This window comes from Thermobia domestica, chromosome 5, assembly GCF_964235325.1.
Source record: "Thermobia domestica chromosome 5, izTheDome1.hap1.1, whole genome shotgun sequence".
Classification (NCBI taxonomy): Eukaryota; Metazoa; Arthropoda; class Insecta; order Zygentoma; family Lepismatidae; genus Thermobia; species Thermobia domestica.
The window spans coordinates 193,902,245-193,922,949 of NC_137458.1; the positions used below are offsets into that span (position 1 = coordinate 193,902,245).

At 35.9% G+C, this 20,705-nt stretch overlaps 1 protein-coding gene across 1 annotated transcript in view; it reads left to right on the plus strand.

Annotated features, from left to right (window-relative positions):
• Window positions 1-20,705, plus strand: part of LOC145684752 (uncharacterized) — a 272,066-nt gene that overhangs the window by 236,322 nt on the left and 15,039 nt on the right. The window contains exons 2-3 of the mRNA XM_081757125.1: window positions 5,514-5,589; window positions 6,050-6,122. Coding sequence (XP_081613251.1) covers window positions 5,514-5,589; window positions 6,050-6,122 — 149 coding nt within the window. The remainder of the gene's footprint in view (window positions 1-5,513; window positions 5,590-6,049; window positions 6,123-20,705) is intronic.

The window sequence follows — 20,705 nt, forward strand, 5'->3', positions numbered from 1 at the left end:
AGAGCAATTTGAACTGATACATAGCTTTAGGGGACACTTAGATTTGAAACATCCCATTATAATGGTTAGGGTAGCTTATTTATTGGATATAGTGGAATGTAAATGTAGGGGAGCACCGACGGTGAACGCTCTGCCCCGCCCTAAAATAAAAATTTGAACTTTCCCTGCTAAAACCGCAAATAGTATGCGTTATTTTAGTATTTAATACGTTTCTTGCAACAGTCCTGACCAATTTAGGGAACTTAGGTTTTGAATGTTCATTGATATACCTGCTTTGAAGATGTTAGGTAGGATTCTTTTTGCTAAGATTTTAACTTCTACGTAATAAACTAGTTGGACAATTACTGTTTTATTACAGGTACTTGTACAAATTATGTTTTTACTCATAATTATTTGAGCACAATGCGAACCGCTAAATACTAAATTTGTTTTGAACGAACAAAATATATTTTGGCATTGCATGTTGGTAGACATTTTGTACAACTAATTAAAACTAGGTGCAAACACTCTTAATGTCTCTTTTATACATTGTAAAATTATTTGTTGTTTGTCATAGAAATCGAATGTACTACCATATTGAAAGCAGAAATATAATTTGACTAGTATACTGAAACAATTCTAACAGTGGTAAAAAATAAATGCTGAACTTGGATATATTGATACAATCATGCGCTAGTCAGGAAGCGTAGCGTTGAGATCACGTCATTACGTGGCCTAGTAAGTAAAGCGCTGGACTCATGCACTAAAGGTCCTGCGTTCGATCCTCGTTTAGGCTGTAATAAGAGTTTTTTCTCTTTTTTTGTTGAATCACTTCATTAGAAGTTCCGTGTTAATTATTTGTTTGCTCGTGTTATTTATAACACTCGTTGTTAAATATTTATTTATTTATTATTTCGTGGATAAATAATTTTAAAGATTGAAAATTGAGTTGATTAAGTTAGGAGTTTGTAAAAGTTTTTTTCACGGAAGACACGAGAAAACTTATGACAGAAGTAAATCACAGATGATGTCGGAAGAAAGTTGGCAGGATTCATAAAGTTAATTGAGAATTGAATAGGATACTAAACGAACACTGTGCTTGTAAGAGCGGGATTGTAGGTTACGAACGTTGAATAAACATGGGGGAGTGCCCTGTACGTTTTTGGAGCCTATAGGTATTTGGTCTAGGAATTAATTCGTGCGGGTGGACAAGAGATGGCGCAACGAACGGAGCGTCCCACAGTTCCGTGTATCCACACATGTGTTGCAAACCCCTGTCATCGCGTATCGTTCGTAGTATAGGGCAGTGGATTAAAGCGTCAACAACACCAGTTTGTAGTTAAGTGAACATGGTGCAATTTGTGCCTGATAAAGTGTTTTTGCGGGGTGTCCTGCTGCATTACTTTAACATGCAGAAAAGTGCGACTGAAAGTCATCGTATTTTGGTGGAAGTGTATGGCGACCATGCTCTAGCTGAGCGAACGTGTCAGAAGTGGTTTGCACGGTTTAGAAGTGGTGATTTCGGCTTGGCAGACCAAGAGCGAGCTGGACAGCCAAAAAAATTTCAAGACGAAGAATTGACAGCATTGCTCGAGCAGGATTCGTGTCAAACGCAGGAACAACTTGCAGCAGCATTAGGCGTTGATCAAACAACAGTCTCCAAACGCTTGAAAGCAATGGGAATGATTCAAAAGATGTCACATTGGGTTCCACATGAATTGAAAGACAGAGACGTTGAAAGACGAAAAACCATTTGCGAATTGCTGCTTCAACGACAGAGCAGAAAGGGGTTTCTGCATCGAATTATTACGGGTGATGAGAAGTGGATCCATTACGAGAACCCTAAACGAAAAAAGGCCGGGATGAAACCAGGTGAACCAGGTCCATCACAACCAAAACGAGATATTCACTGTGCAAAGGTTATGCTGTGCATATGGTGGGATATGAAAGGTGTGGTGTACTATGAGCTGCTGCAACCGGGTGAAACTATGAATGGAGAACGTTATCGACGACAATTAATGCGTTTGAAGCAAGCTCTGGCCAGAACACGACCAGAATGGGAGAACAGACATGATAAACTTATTGTTCAACATGATAACGCTCGCCCACATGTCGCAAAACCGGTCAAAACCTATTTAGAAAATGTCGGATGGGAAGTTTTACCCCACCCGCCGTATTCACCAGACGTTGCTCCTTCGGACTACTACTTGTTCGATTGCATGAACAACGATTTGATTGGACAGCGGTTTACTTCTTCAGAAGATATCGAAACATGGGTCTCTGACTGGATCGCTTCCAAGGATGAGGACTTCTTTCGCCACGGAATCCGTACATTGCCTGACAGATGGGCGAAAGTGGTGGCTAGCGATGGACAATATTTTTCTTAAGGTATTTATGTATTTTGTGTTTGTACTACAGCTTCAATGTGTGCGTACCAACCGCACGAATTAATTCCTAGACCAAATATATTTGTCAAAATTATGAGAGTAGGGAATTTTTATAGAACAGTGCCGGTAATAAGGAAAAAAGCAATTTACTATTGTATTTATTGTCCAATCACGTGGCACGCACTTGACTCAGCACGCCTGCCTCCAGAGTGTCATCAGCATATTCTGGTGTAGTAAGTAAGACTCTTGCCTCATTCACTCGCGGTCCCCGGTTCGATCCTTGGACAAGTCGTGATACGATTTTTATATTTTTGTAACGTAAATCGATTTTATTTATTTTTCAATATATATATTGTTTATTTTCCGTGGATAAATAATTTCAAAAGATTAAAATTGTTAAAGTTATAATATTGTAAAACTGTTTTTTATGTACGAACTATATCTTTAAACGTACCGTTGGCAGAAGTAATTACAGGGATGTTGTAAGATAAAAAAAGAGTAGTGGAGGTTTACTAAAAATAAGATTGTGACTTGGCAATGGTTTTGTTTTAGAATTGATTGACCGAGTAGAGTTACATGGATTATATAATACTACACAGTACGCGGAAGGATGTCAAGTGCCCTATAGATATATTTGTCAAGATTATAGGGACTGTCCAACGGTTTTATCCTACATGTTTAGGCAGTGAGGTACGACACTGTCGTAGTGTTGGAATGCATACCATCAAGGAACTGAAGGGCAATTCTTATGGCAATTAGAATTTTTTCTGTGTCTTTCTCTCTCTCTCTCTGTGTGTGTGAGTGAGAGTGAGTGTGTGTGTGTGTATGTGTGTGTGTGACTGAGTGAATTAATCCAATACTAAATAAAATTAACAGATACAAAATACATGTTCTAGACTTACGATACAGAATAAAATAAGTTTGTTTGATCTAATCCTCATGCCACGATGTTTTGTCTATACTATCGCGTTTGTATATACACACGTTTTAACATTTTGATGATTTTCCTAACCTTGTATAGCTTAGCTTGTACTTATCAGTCGACCCGTACCCTTTTATAGACATTAGGTTGCCCCTTCTAAACCAATATTTCTTTTATCATGGTTCCCTTATCATTAGTTTCAGAGACTTTTTATTACTATTCCTTAAACTGTTATTGGTTTTGATTTCTTATTTTATCTTACATTTTTAATACCGGATAGAATATTGTCTTTAGATAATATGAAACAATTAAGCTTTCCTTTATTGCTACTAGCATTTCGCTCTTTCCACCTACTGCCATCCACATAAATATTCCTTTTCTCTTTCTTTCCTCTGTCTCTTTCCGCCTACTCAGTCTCTCTATTTCTCTTTTCCTTTTTTTCCTCTCTCTTTCTTTTTACCTACTGTCATCTAAATAATTATTTCCTTTTCTCTCTCTCTCTCTCCCTCTTTTTCCTCTGTCTCTCTTCGCCTACTCTCTCTCTCTTTCTTTGTCTCTTTCTTTCTTTCTTTTTACCTACCGTCATCTACATAACTATATCCTCTTTTCCTCTTTCTTTCTCCCTCTTTTTCCTCTTTCTCTCTTCGCCTACTCTCTCTCTCTCTCTTTCTTTCTTTCTTTTTACGTACCACCATCTACATAACTATATCCTCTTTTTCTCTTTCTTTCTCTCTGACAATTTAACTATTTGTTGTTTGTTTCCTCTATTTATTTGTTTCATTACCGTCTAAACCTAACCTAACCAAACTTTACTTTGTATTTAGCTTTTGCTTTTCTTCGTTTCTCTTTGGCTTCTTTTATCTTTTCTCTGGTTGGTGATATTTCTTTGTTTTTCTTTGCTCTTCCTCTATTTGATTCATTAACTTCTAAATCTAACCTAAGCTAACTTTACTCTATGTTTTCTGCTATTTGGCTGTTTCCCTTTTTATCTTCTGCTTTTTCTGCTCTTGTTCCTTCTTCACCACATGTAGTATTCCCTCTCCTCCTCTGTAACTATTCTCATCTGCATTTTTTATTTTTCTCTTCATTGCTTTTTACCTCTGCCATACACAAGCATTTCCTTTCTTTCCTATTTTTTATTTTCATAGCTATTTTTTCTTTCTTTCTCCCTGACTATTTGTTCTGTTTTTCCTTGCTTTGCACGTTTTTATAATTATCTTTTGCTTTTTATTTTGTAACTTCTTTTTTTTCGTTTCGCTTGCTAAGCTCAGAACAGCAACGCTGTGAACTTGTAAATAATTTGTTCGATCACTTCATATTTTCATATTCTCCTTTTCTTTGGAAAGTCGTTAATTATTTATTGAATCGTTTGCTGTGCAAACTCCTTGTTAGAAAAGGGTGTGAACTTATAAATAATTCGTTCGTGTTATTTATAATAACACTCGTTGTTAAAAATGGAAAGTCATTTATTATTTATTGGTTCGTATACTCCTAAGAACAGCTACGCTGAATCTAACCCAAGGTAACCTTTACTGTGTATTTCTGTCTCATGTTAGTTGGAGTCTCTTTCGTTTTGTGTTTCTTTGCGTTTCTTTGACTTTTTCCTGGATGTAGTCCTACAAGATTTCTATGCCTTCGTACTAAGACTTCATGTCCTATGTCATTCCTGTTTGGTTGTACATATATTATTCAGCATGGTTCCTATGCTTCTACGAAACAACACATATTACACTAGCTCTATAATCAAACGTCCTCCTAAGACTATTCATACTAGTCTTGGATATTTACCTATGGCTTCTACTAAGCTGAACTACTTGTCGCTACATGTCCATACTTTAGCTTGCCGCCTCAAACATTTATGTTTTACAAATAATAAATTTAATATACGCAATTGATATGATCCTTACTAATCTTTAACACGAGAATCATCTTAAGGTGTGAAGAAAATTTCTTTTGAACTTCAATTCAATATTATCTAAGGGTCAATATAAATATATACATGCTATATTCATAAAAGGTAATCTATACTATATAGTGTAAGCATATAAGAGTCTATACTAGATATATACATAGTGTATACATATAAGAATCTGTAGTAGATACATGCATATTACGTATATACACATAATAGTCTATAGTACACATAGTGTATGCATATAAGATATTCTAAAGTAAATATATATTTAAATAATGTATACGAATCTAATACAAATTATATGTTTTAGGTTGTCCTTTGTGAAACTTTTATTATTGCTGACGTACTACCAGAAGTATCAGAGGTTCTGCGGATTAGTACCAAAGGTATTTTATTCCTTCGTATTATTTACAATAATACTCTTAGAACTGATCCGTTGCGAACATAGTAAAATTCAATTTTTCACGTTCAATGAAATCTCATAAAGAAAAGCTACTCTGTGAACTTACAAAAATTTCTGATAGAAAGTCGTTCTTATTTGTATTCTCCTAATATTTTTAATGGTTCGCTTTATAATTTTATTCTTGTTCTATCATTTCATTAGAAGTTCCGCGTTAAAATTTCCCAGGGAAAAGTTGTAAGAGCAGCTAGGCTGCGAAACTGTAAATAAATCGTATGCCAGAGCATACTCGTTGTAAAAAAGATGTTTTAAAATATTTTAAAAAATTGCGAACTTCTAAATAAATCGTTTCTTATTTTTATACTCTCCTTTCCCATGGAAAGTCAGAAGAGCAGCTACGCTGTGATCATAGTAAAAGTTTGAAGTAGTTAAAGATTGTCTTTTAGTTTCAGGATACTCCAGCAGATCAATTGGATTTTGAAGATATCTCTTTGAAACCTTTGAAGAAATTGGGATCCTGTAAGTATGCAACCAATATTAATTCCGTTACATATCCTATTTCATAATATAGTTTCTTGAAATAATCTTTAATTTGTTTAGCAACTTATTTTTATTCTTGTTCGATCACTTCATTAGAAGCTCATATTTTGACGTTTCGATTTCAATAAAATCTCCAATTGTTTATTGGATTGTATCTTTTTTCATTCTTTTGCTTCATTAGCTCTTTCTTATTTCTATTCTCCTAATAAATTAGTCGCAGCAACTTATTTTTTTACGGATCGATTTTTATTATTTGTTGGATCGTTTGCCATGCAAACTGCTTGTTAAAAAGTTTCGAAAATATTTTTAAAAAAATTTCGAACTTTTAAATATTCACTTTCATTCAAGGGTGGATAACTTAACGAAATGTGCAATATTTACAATTTGTTATCTGTTACGGTTACTATTTTGTAACCCATTTCTGCACCTACTTAATAACGTTATTAGTCAGTGTAACTTTTAAAATGGTACGCTCTGAATTATGTTACGCTGAGTAACGTTACTCAATGGAACATTCTATATTTTGGTATTGTAGTTACGGTCACCAAGGGATTAGCGTTACTCGAAATACCCACGTATGTCGTACCTGCTTGAGATTGTTAAGATAAAACTGGTTCCACTGAATACCAGTTCTCTCTCGAACCCAAAGGGTTTGGTTACTTGATTTTAGCGATATGAAACGTATTGAAATTCTGCAGAACATTTTTGTGTAAGTAGACATATTTTTGTTATGATGAGTACCATTTCTATGTTTCTCTTTTCTTTATCGGTTACCTTTTGTACCTGTATTTCATCTTCTTCAATTCTGATGGTCTTGGAGTTACGCTTGAGTAACGTTTAAACATCCTTGGCGACAGGGAGTCTAAGGTTGGCTTTAAAAGAATCTCCATTATACTAGTAAATAAATTCCACGTTTTTCAGTCTGTTTTCTTTTTCCTCATACTTAAGATTCAGTAAACACCTTAGGCCCTCAGGAACATGTCCTTTGAGAATAGCATTACTTTGATTGCTCTGTATTTAAAAAGAGGAAAAAGAGAAATGATCAAAGAGTGAAGTTTTTAATGTAAGCTTATTGATAAGATTTTTACTTCTTGTGATGACACTGCCGATAGTTGAGTTGATTTGGAGTTTAACGTCCTTTTCGGCAGCGAGGCTTTATGAGACGGGACCTACTGATTAACATGGAATCGAAACCACATGTGCTCACGCCGGGAATCGAACCCGGGTCTTCCAGGCGAAAGGCGCGTACGCTAAGCGCTTAGGCATGAAGGAGCTCACTGCCGGTAGTCACCATATATGTTTATTTTACAACAGTCTTGCACTGACCAATGTGGTTGAATCTCGAGCTCACTTCCCAACAAGGATCGAACCCGGAGCTACATACACCAAAGTTACACATATACTGGCCCCCAGGGAAGCAGGAAGGACATTTCATTTGCTTGCAAGCAATTTAGTTTATAAATCAAATACATATCAGACATCAGTGGCGTAGCGAGAAACTCATCAAGGGGGACCAACACACAAGATTTGGTAGAAAGGATCTTTTGAGGGGTGCACCAATAACTACCAGTAGGCCTACATTTGAATTGAATTGGATTTTTAAATGCCTTTAGGCACCTGTGGTGTGAATGAGGAAATGCCCTGGAAATCCTAAGTATCTGTTCTCGGTGAATCCCTTTGTTGAACTTTTAGAAAATTGACTTAAACTATCGATTTTGCAAAACTTCCCTTTGATTTAAGCCCAAATCGAAACATGACAGAGGAAAATTTCGGAAAGTGTTGCTATTTTCACTCCTAGCTTCTCACTTTAGGTAGTGTATATTTACAAGGAACTTGGTGCACGTGCACCTTTGCACCTTTAAACATATTTTTATTTTATCTTATTTTTGTAAAAAAAAAAAAATCTGCTAGAGAAAGAAAATTGTCAAAAAGTGCTACCCATTCAGAAGACTATTTTCTTCTCATGTGAATGTTTTGACTTCTCGTGGCAATGTGGTAATCTGTAGTTTATTTTGTCTCATTTTCTCCCTTTGATTTGTAATGTTCGTTGTTTTGTTTAAATGCTTATAAGTTAACTTGCGAGAAAGTGTCATAGTCGAAGGTTGTACTACTTGTAGAACTGATATTAAAAAGTAAATAAAAGAATTATCATGGAAACAAATTTTTCATGTTGTATTCAGAAAACAAACATAGGGTTCTTGCTGTTCTAAATTGCGGTTCTGAAATTAATATATCGCAGGCATTCGTTGATATAGTAGCCTACATGTTGGTTTTCACCAGGTACACCTTGTCTCAAAAAGGTTGAGCGCATTCTTTATTGGTGTTTTGAGGCAAAAATTTTCTAAGTCCAGCTTCGGGTATCTTCGGGAAAAAGTAAGCCAGGTTCGAACCTCCAAGCCAGCCTTTGCAAAAGGGTAAAAGTTTGCAGATGTGTTTTTCTTCTTTTAAATATAATAAGACTTGTTACCAAGTGTTTAAAAAAGCAACATTGATTGAAATACTAAATGATACAATATTTCGAAACGTTTTTATTAATGTGAGCACATGCTTGTTTGTCATTTAGCTCTCTATACGTAATGGAACATTTAAATACGTTAAAGAATCTTTCCATATGTAAAAGAATGCTCAAAATTAAGAAATAGAACATAATTATCGCCTGAGTACTAAAATAAAACTCAAAGTAGAACAGAAACTGCGTTTGTAATGGATATGAATGTCATAATTATCATGAGATCCGTTATACATCGCTAGAAGCTTAGTTGTAGAAGTCCTTGTGTTAGCTCATTGGTAAGCTGTCGGATTTCAAATCATATGGTTGAGAGTTCGATTCTCGTCTGGGCCAATACTTTTTTTTTAAAATTATATTTTCCGCAATGCATGAAAAATTATATAAAATAATTACATTAAAATATATAAGTTGTTTATATATAACATAATAATTGCAGAACATAGTAAGTATTATGTTTAAAATATAACATCTGAGAAAATTTTCACAGTAGGTCGGTATTATATATGAGAATGTTAAATACAAGTTAGGAAAATCGTTTAATAGCAATAAATAAGTTATGTAGTGTATTTATTTGCAGTTATTTGTCATACAGATTTAACTTCTCAATATTCTCATTACGGTATGTTATTTATATTCGTGAAATACAGTATATTCCTACGGATATAGAAAATGTATAAACAGAGTATCCAAAGTCGTATCCTGCTTCAAGACACATAACTTTTCCCGATCCCCTTAACGTCACGGGAAGAAACACAAATTCTCTTTAGAACGGAATGTCGTTACTTAGAGTCTCATTCGAATACGTTGAATATGCTTTTGTGTATTCATCTCTCTCTCTGTCTCTCTCTCTTTCGCTTTGTTTATGTGTGTGTGTGTGTTGCGGAATATCCCAAGTTGAATACAACATTTGCAAAGTATATGAGCATCATTGTCATCGAATACCAGAAATTGAAAGTCGTGTTTCTTCAGGTTGGGTTTGCGTGTTCATGTTAGTTCACTGGTAGAGTACGGACTTGCCACTGAAGAGGTCTTGAGTTCAAAGCCTACAGCTAATTATCATTCTTTTGTTAGTAGGATTGCACAGAAATCGGATACAAGGAGTGGTTTACTTTTAGAAATATTTTCAGAGGCGTTTAGGTAGCCCTGAAAAGGGCTTTTTTCGGGAGTTAAGGCGGGGACATTAATATTGTGTCCAAGACCTTTCTGAATTTATTACACGCCCCATTCTTCTGGGCATGGAATCTATTACATGGGTGACAAATCTATCTCCTTCCCCTACCTCCAGCCATGCTTCGGAAACAAGATGCCACAGGTCATCCTGAGTTCTTGGTGGATCTGCCTCAGGCCAACTTTCCCTTAGAGTACGCTTCACTTCTGCCCACATATTTTCCATGAGATTGAGGTCTGCTCCACGAGGCGGCCAGTCGATTAAATCAATCTCAGGGTGCCCTGCGAACCATTCATGAACCACACGGGAAGTATGTATTGGCGACTGGTATTGCTGGAACTGAATTACACCATCAGGCTGAAATACTCGTACAGATGGCACCATGATATTACTGATAATGTCTAAGTACTGAGCATTGTCCAGATGTCCTTCAATTCTATGAAGCTGTCCTGCTCCGCGACTGGAAATCCAACCCCAACATAAAATAGATACATGGCCACTGCGATTGCAAGCAGCCACATATCCATGGTCATATCGGGTGCCTCTCGGACGATACACAAAACGGCGTCCCTCCTTTGATGTTGTGAATATGGATTCATCTGAGAAAACTACGTTTTCCCAATTGAGACCCACATTCGCCTGTGCAAACGCGAGACGGTAAATTTTGTGGTCGTCTGAGAGTTTTTCCTTCACGGCAGCAACACGGCCACGTAACCCAGCATGACGAAGCCTTCGCAGAGCTATATGCTTACTACCAGAAAAGAGAGAAGCTTCCCTTAGCTGTCCAGACGTCCTTAGTGGGTCTAACCGGGCTTCGTTTACTAATCTCGCATCTTGGGCTTCGGTTGACACATGCGGACGACCAGGAGATCGTAAATTACCAGTCTGATCTGTAGCACCATATTTCCGAATCCATCGCCTTCCTGTAGAGGTCGGGACACCTACTTGCCTGCTAGCTGCAGTTGCAGAATAACCTTCGAACTCCCATAAAGTAATTACTGCTGTACGTCTATCCATAGTTACCAATGTTCTGAGCTGTGAGAAGGAAGCAATAGGTAAAAGCTAGTACCTGGCGTGTGATTGGTTACTTGCACGACACGCCTATTGTGGGGAACAGCGTTGCCAGATCTAGCATAATGATGCTAGATCTAGCATAATTTGCATGTCTCTAGCATCTAGCATCTTGCTTTTAGCATCCTGCCCAAATCTAGCACAATTTCAGCAAGTTATCAAAAAGCCGTAAAACCTGGAGATGAGAAAGAAGTTGGTCGTGGGAAGAAAAAGAACGGCAGAAATGTATCCTCTTCCATTGATTCATACACTCGGTAAACCATACAGGCAGTCTTATTTTCCGAAGTAAGTTCGGAACGGCTTTGGGCTTTTTTTTTTTTTTTGTGGCTCCACCCAGGGTTTTCTAATCCTTTAACTCCGAGGCATGGGCGGAGCTATGGGGGCCATTCTCCCCCCAACTTTTTGGCAACTTCACCATCTTTATTTCTGACTTCATGATCATATTTATTCCTGAAATGACAGCTCCGAGACCGACCAAAAATCTTCCCCCCCCCCCAGCAGACGATTCCCAACTCCGCTTATGCTGCGAAGTAATTTTCTTTCAAAATATGTAAACAAAAACTTTGCATTCATTTATACGATATATACGTCATTGAGTCTGACAACGACTGCAGTAATTTAGTTGAGTTAAAATTTTGGTGCGTGAAGTATTGAGTTCTATCCATGCATTCTTGCTCTCTGTGTATTTTAAGTTACGTTATCGTATCTCAACTTCCTTTTTTTAAAACTCCTGAATTAGTAATTATGAGGATCTTGCATAATTTGACCGAATCTAGCATAAGTTCGATCAGGTTTTGGAATAATTCCGAGCTGTGAGTCTGGTAACGCTGGTGGCGAACGACTTGATCAACGACTCGCGAAAGAAATCTGAAAATGGTGCGCCGTAATAATAATATTAAAAACAGTTTTTATAAAGAAATATTAATACATACGAAAAGCTGTTTAAAGAATGAATTGTTATACTGACTTTACACGTATAAAAACATATACCATATACCAAACAGATTGAGCGATATGATGATAGCTGTTTTGAGACGAACACTTTCGAAGTCCAACTTCGGGTATCTTCGGAAAACAGTAAACTAAAGCTGCTGGTTCGAACCTCCAAAGCCAACCTTAGTAATCGGGAAAAGATGTACAGATATGTTTTTCCTTCTGTTAAATATAATAAGACATGTTGAAATGGTATTAAGTGTAGAAAAAAGTAACATTGATTGAAATACTTAATGATACAATATTTCGAGACTATGTATTCACACTCTCGTTTCGTCATTGTGATTTCCATACGGAAAAGAGCATTTACGTATGAGCTCAGTTATATTTCAGAAGCAGATTCCGAAAAGCGGTCATGTTAGCTCAGTGGTACACCACCGAGTGTTTAAATCGTGAGTTCGATACCCGTTCAGGTGAGATTCTTTTATGATATTCTACTTTCCTCAATACATGAAAATTATGTAAAATAGTTACATTACAATTCATCAGTTGTATATATATTTTCATACCATCAGTTGTATATATGAGTTGAATATATATATTCATATCATTTCACGACATAAGTAATTCTTATCTTTAAAATATAACATCTGAGGTATTCACAGAACGTCGGTGTGTTATGTGTGAATATTGAATACAAATTTAAAAAATCGTGTAATAGCAATAAATAAGTTATGTAATGTATTTATTTGCAGCTACTTTCATCGCAGATAACTTCTCAATATTCGCATTACAGCATTTAGGTCGAGCATATCGAAAATCGGATCGTGGTTCAAGACAAAAAAACTAGCTAGCCCCAAACTGTCACATAAGAAATTCACGAATCGCAAAAGTAAAGTGAAGAGATTGAGAGCGGTAATTCCTTAATCGCTCTCTCTAAACTCTCTCTTATCTGCATTTATACATATAAAAGTGTATGTATGTATGTTCCATCATAACTCATGTGTGCCTAGAGCAGAGTTTCTCAACCTGGGAGTCGCGGCCCCTAGGGGATCGCGAAGATAGGCGGAAGAGATAAATATAGTTAGAATCTAATACCAGAAATTATTTTTAAATATTATTTTTAATTTTGTTCTGATAGGCATACTTTTATTTTTTATACACACTGTAAAGAACAATAAAAAATAAGTCTACTGAACATTTTCAAAGGGTGTAGAATTCGTGTTACTATTCGGTTCAAAGTCTCTTGTCGTCGCGAATTCTGTCGAGAAATTTGAAGCTTAAAATATACAAAACGATAATCATGCCTGTTGTTCTGTATGGTTGCGAAACATGGTCACTTACTCTGAGGGAAGAACATAGACTGAAAGTATTTGAGAACAAGATCCTTAGACGAATATTCGGACCCAAGAGGAACGGGAATGGGGAATGGCGGAAACTTCATAACTAGGAACTACATAATTTATACGGTTACCCAACATTGTTAGGGTCGTCAAGTCTAGGAGGCTTAGGTGGGCAGGTCATGTAGCTAGAATGGAAGAAAGTAGAAACGCTTTCAAAGTCTTGACAGGAAGACCAAGCGGAAAACGACCATTAGGAAGACCTAGGCGCAGATGGGAGTAGAATATTAAGATGGATCTCGCTGAGATAAGAATACAAATTAGAAACTGGATCCAATTGGCTAAGGATAGAAGTCAGTGTAGAGCTTTTGTGAACGCGGCATTGAACCTCCGGGTTCCATAGGCCATAGAGTTAGTTAGTTAGTAGAGTTGTTTAAAAATGAATTTAAATCAAAGAGGTATGATATAAAACTAATGAGAACTGTATATAGAAATACTAGAAAAATACACATGAAACAAAACCTGCACATTGAAATACAATTAAAATTAAAACCTAATGAGATACCTAAGCATGGTGTAATTTCACTAGTGCAGCAATGCCCGGTTCAATCTTCATGACGAACATTATCAAGCCATTTTCAACTGATAAGCGATTTCTTATCTTTGTTTTAATGTTTACCATAAAAAAAAACACACTTTCGCACAAGTACGATATAGCAAATGGAATTATTACTTTTAAAGCAGCAATCACCAGACCAGGATATTCTTCTCTCCTCATCAGGCAGAACTTGTCCAAGTCTTCGTTACAGAAAACCAGTTGCAAAGACTTGTCGCATGATCATTCTATTATTTGGTCAAGAAGTTGTGGACTTAGATCGGATACGTTAATGGCCTCTTCAATGAAGGAGTTTAACATCCATCTTGAACCAGCACCTTCGTCGTTGGGAATATAGATATTACAGTTACTGTATCCACTGTCAGTGCCGGACGCCTAAAAAAGGGGCCACACATTTCGGAGGAAGTGTGTTACTCATGTTAGGAAAGTGCATGTGCACATGTGTAAAATAGAAGGAAAACGTAATAAAATGTGCTCAAAATTAAGGAAAGGTAGGGTTTATTTTGAAAATGTTATTGAGCTTCGTGCCAACCATGGTGGCGCTTCGTAGCTAGTCTGTCGACGTCACTCATATATACGGTGACATCGTACTATACTCTCGCCCCGGGCAATGATTTTCCATGGCACTGTTCACTATAAACAAAAAAATGGATTCTACTATTATAGAAATAGGTATGTTAAAAATCCCACACAAGCTTATTATAAAACAAATTATAAAAGGGTCGCTGGCAAGAGCGTGTGATAAAAGTGGATCGTGATAGGAATTAGATTGAGAACCACTGGCCTAGAGTAATTTTAACCACATTTCTTATAGTTTCAAAAAGAGTGCTGTCGGGTTACCTATGGTGAATGGGAGGGGGATACATATAAAAGATTGCTAGAAAATGATCGATATTAGATTCATAGTTTTCGGGGTCGCTTAGATAAATAGTGAGACTTTCAATTTCGCTTAACTCCGATTAAGCTCTCATTAGTAGGGATGGGCACGAACGACTTTTCTTTGAAACTCGACTCGACTCGAAACAGACATCTTTGAGGTCTACTCTTGGACTCGGCGCGAAAAATAGATTCCAACTCGACTCGGATTAGAGTCAAGTCGAACCAAAACGAGCCAAATCCTGTGTGTAGTCCTACCTAGACAATACATAGACAATAATTATTCTATCATCAATTATACTACTGTTACTACAAATAATAATAATAATAATAATAATAATAATAATAATAATAATAATAATTATTATTATTATTATTATTATTATTATTATTATTATTATTATTATTATTATTATTATTATTATTATTATTATTATTATTATTATTATTATTATGACAACACCGTGTACAAACATGAACGATAGATGGTTAATAAAGGAATACTAAAAGCTAGTTGACTGCCGACGTCGGTAGTCATGAAGTCTACAAGGCAAGGACATCGTTCATTACCCTAAGCTGTAAGCGTCGGTGGAGTACAGATGGTCAACTATTAACCTCTCGCCAGAAATTGGTGGCCCCGCAGCGACGATCCGTGATGGCCCAAGTTCAATTTTGAAAACTTTACTACCAGCGGCAGAGACGCGATGAAACGCCAACGAACCACAAAAATTACTCTCCCAAAATATGTTAAAATGCCTATATGTGTGATTTGTTTATATTTAGGTGAATCCAAAAAACACAAAACAAATACGCCGGGGTGGACGCGAACTATCAATATTACGATTACTAGGCACGTGTTCTTCTGACTTCCCCACGGAAACGATCATAAAAAGCTTGGTTGTTGAAGGATAAATCATTGACGTCTTAATTTAGCCAATCAGACAAACCCCTACATCTCGAGTTCTAGGAGGTGATACCGTGAACCGTTTCAGATTTATTGCTTTCTGGTGGAGTACTATCCATGCGCAAAATTTGAGCATAAAATTTGAGTACTATACATGCATCTTCGGTGCCTCTTATCTTTAGTACAATTTTAACCAGAGATGGTGTGGGTCAATGAAAATTTGATCCACGACCCACCATGACCCACTATGACCCACCACCCAAATGACCCATTGGCCCACTCTGACCCATCAACCATCGTGATCCACTCTGACCCACCACCAACTATGAACCACTCTGAACCATTGCGACCAACTCCGACCCACCAAAACCCATCGACATCAACTCTGACCGATGTCCCACGTCCTCCTCTCCATTGACTAAAGAGATTACACTTGTAATAAAACAAGACTGTGAAATTATCACTTATCGGAGTTTGAATTTCTACCGTCATTGGCTCAAGCACCTCTTTGTTACAATACTGGTGGGTCTGACCTTTACGATATATAATGGCAAAGTGTTTCTCATTTTCCGATTAAAAATGAATTTAAATTTATCATATGTAATTATTTCTTTGTTGCCTTACAGACACATTCAGTAGAAAATAGGGTGAAATTTAAAAGTTTCGAATCAAGGAAAAGTAGACCAACGTAAATAAAAAAAAAAATTGAAAATGCCCATGTAATTACGTTTAGAATACAAATTTTATGGCCATTTTCTCTAACTTTATGGCTTGATTGCGTTATGCTCGGAACGCTCCATATATTAAACACCAGCTTCAGCAATTATAAATAGAAAGCAGTGGGTATAAAATTCAAAAAGAACTTTAGTTTGCATTACTCAATTTTTTTCTCAACTAATATCAATCGTTTTCGATTATTTTTACAAATCAACCAACTATTAATTTCCACTATATAGAAAAGGCACCCCCGTCCCCCCGCTCATAAAAGACAATTTTAAAAAATGCCAGGGCATATTCTCTTTATTTTTAAAAAGAGTTGTATGCTGAATTTCAGCTCTCAGTTGAACGGCTTGTGAGATACTAAATTTTTCGCAAAAATTCGGACTTCTACTCCCCCTAAGGATATGTATTATAATGAAAGTGACACGCGTATGATAACTTCCCAGTTGGGATTGGAGCCTGATTATATACCAAACGTCAATTCATTTGACTTTGCAATTTGACCGTGATGATTACGCAGACATAGTTACTTTCAATTTTTTATGATACATATCCTTATTTCATATGTTACAGATGATTCAAAAATATTTTTTCAAGCAGTTAGCTCCTCTAGAATCTCACAGGCTGCATCCCAAAATCCAACTCCTACTATCCTATGACAATCCAAAAGTGACTGAACAAATGACAAAAGAAAAATGGAGATCTTGAAAGTAAAATGTAGAAAAGCTCGGTGCCGCCAATAACTACATATTTCTCCGCCCCTTCATTCCGAACTTAAAAATAAAACTTAATTCGAATATGGTTAATTACTGAATTTATTACAGTTAAATTCCACTCACTACATGCTATAGCTACAACTATGTAACAAAAAATAACAACTGTGAAACATGTTCTGAATTACTATTACATTTCTTACGCAATTATTAAACATATTAGAATAGTAAAAGAGGATTGTTCGTGAAATAGTATATTTGCTCATGATTTTTAACTTTTTCATACGGAAAAAATTAAAATATTATTCAAGTTTTAAAATTTGCACTCTGCAAATATGTTACCCTCTAGTCAATGGGACTAATGTGGACTAATGGGAAATGCTACACTGTTAGCGGCGCTGAAAACTTACGATTCGATTCTAATATCGGTTGATTTTGATATCTTTATGTCGCTACGTAACCACCCTGGGTGCTAATGGGAGCTTAATTAGACTTGAATTGAAAGTAGAGCTATTCACCTAAGCGACCACGAAACTATGGATTCGATACTAATATCGACCCGTTTCTAGCATTTTTGATATGTATCCCGACAGTACTCTTTTTCCAGACTGTAAGAAATATAGTTAAAATTGCTCTAGATATATTAGAATTATGTTGAAACACACACATAAATCCACTTTTATATTCTGTATAAATAGATAGTGAGCGAGCGAGCGAGAGAGAGAGGGCGACTCAAAGCATCACCACTTCCACATTGCAAAAGCATATATCAGGAATTGAATTGAAAATCTATGTAAAGACTTTCTGCTGTGGCATGCTTCATAAGCACAATTCCAGTCTGCTCACGTGACCATTGGGGTTCATGAATTTTTTTGCGAGCGTTCCGACTTTGGATTCTCTGTTTATACCCTCTGTTTATGCATCGAATAACTTTTCAAGAACATAAATGACATTCTGTATTATGAATGTTGAGAATTACTCTCTATATGACAAATAGCTGCAAATAAATACACTACATGATTTATTTATTGCTATTGAACGAGTTTCTTAACTTGTATTTACATCCTCATATATAATACCGACCTACTGTGAAAATTATCTCAGATGTTATATTTTAAACATAATAATTACTATGTTCTGCAATTATTATGTTATATATAAACAACTTATGTATTTTAATGTAATTATTTTATATAATTTTTCATGCATTGCGGAAAATGTAATTTTAAAAAAGTATTGGCCCAGACGAGAATCGAACTCTCAACCATATGATTTGAAATCCGACAGCTTATCAATGAGCTAACACAAGGACTTCTACAACTAAGCTTCTAGCAACGTATAACGGATCTCAAGATGATTATGACATTCATATCCATTACAAACGCAGTTTCTGTTCTACTTTGAGTTTTATTTTAGTACTCAGGCGATAATTATGTTCTATTTCTTAATTTTGAGCATTCTTTTACATATGGAAAGATTCTTTAACGTATTTAAATGTTCCATTACGTATAGAGAGCTAAATGACAAACAAGCATGTGCTCACATTAATAAAAGCGTTTCGAAATATTGTATCATTTAGTATTTCAATCAATGTTGCTTTTTTAAACACTTGACAACAAGTCTTATTATATTTAAAAGAAGAAAAAAACATCTGCAAACTTTTTTCCTTTTGCAAAGGCTGGCTTGGAGGTTCGAACCTGGCTTACTTTTTCCCGAAGATACCCGAAGCTGGACTTTGAAAATTTTTGCCTCAAAACACCAATAAAGAATGCGCTCAACCTTTTTGAGACAAGGTGTACATTCGTGAAGTGTCCCCTCGAGATTCGTGTAAAATTGATTAAAATACAAGGTTCTCTGCTGTCTAATGTGTATTGTACTAAATTTAGTTGCCCATGCCGGTAATTGGCAAAGGGGGGCAGCTGCCCCCCCACTTTTTTGAAATTGCCCATTAATGTATATAGTTTCATTTGGAAATATAAAGTTTTGTAGGTATGATTGGTTCATAGAATAAAAATGATGCCTTAAAATATTTGTACGTATTAGTTGTCTTCCCGTGGAATTAAGAAAGCTACAGGAATTGCGTTTGAACTGTCACTAAAAATGGCCCAAAAATTAACCTATTGGAGCGCCACAATTCGGACGTACTTTGATTTCTTCTTGCAATTGATCGATATGTTAGTCAGCCGCTCTGGAACTAATTGAGATAACATTTCGCAAGAAAAGAAGTCCTTCACAAGTTATTCTTTAATTGTACAAAAATCGACAGTTCCTAAAATGTATTTTCTTCTTTCTAATAATAATATTTTGATTTAATTTTTTCAGTTTAACATCCTGTTCAGCAGCGAAGTTATATGAAACGTGGACTTAATGATCAACGTGGAGTCAGAACCACGTGAGCTCCCCCCAGGAATCGAGCTCGGGTCTCCCATCTTAGGGGCGTACGCTAATCGCTTAGCCACGAATGAGCTCAGTAAGGAATATTAATTTTGCAGTGCAATATACGAGATTAGAGGTGTACATATACAGTTTGGTATATACAATTAAATTTAGTGAATTCAGCATAATTCTAGGTTTTAGAATTATTTTGTATAACTGAAATGTGGAGCGACTCTAAGTATTACTGAGTTTTGATATATTCCAAGAAAGTGAAAAATGTACTTAATGGCAGCGAACATGTTTCGGGAAGCTGCAAAAGTATTTCTTTAAATGTCGTAGCATATGCTTTTAGTATTCACTGTCATTCTAAGAGTAATAACACACATAGCATTCGTGGAATTAAAAATATAAGTTGTTCATTAATTTCCAGTTTCAATATAACTTTTGCAAAACAAGCCTCATTATTCATTACTACGATTATTTGATTAATATTATCCTTTCTGTTTATTTGTTTTGCAAATTTGTTATTAAATAGGCCCCTAATCTGATCACACAATTTTCCAGACAGATATTCATGAGCAAGGAATCAAATTTCTTCTTACACCTCCGTTGTTTAAGAGTACAAAGGGCTAGTATCTACGTGCGTTGCTCTTGTCAATTTACTTAATAAAATTGAAACAAGATATACGGTATAACTGAAAAAGACAGTATCCTAATAGTTATACAACCTTTCGACAAACAAAGTGTTACAAGCAACCAGGAAAACTAACATTGATATTAAATAGTCAGATCATGTCTTGCCCCCCACTTTTAACGTCCAACCGCCGCCACTGTTTTTGATGTTGACAAATCAAAACAATTTCTAACTGGTAAACTCCTTACAACATAGGTGTCATAATCTTATTACATTTCCATGAGTGATTGTTATTACTTCCATGTTATAATATAATAAGGAAGTATTGTATTCTGTCAAAATGCCTAATGTAGATCCAGATACGGCCAGATTTGGGTGAAGACCTACCATTTCCGTATTGACATCTGTGTGTCTGTATGTATATAAGTTCAGAGAATATTTCATCAACGATAACACATAAAAGATTGCATATACACACGGGGCCCTGCACAACTTTTTATTTGGTTCAATATGAAGTGCTTGACATTTAATGGTATATACAAGCTACGATAAAACTCAGTACACCATTGAAATTCCGAGAAAAGTTTACATTAATTTGATGTATCATTTGAAAAACCGAAAGTTAAATCCAAGATGGCGGCCAAGGTGGGTAACATATATCAGAGAAGGAGTACTTGATTCAATTTGTTCTGCATATGCCAT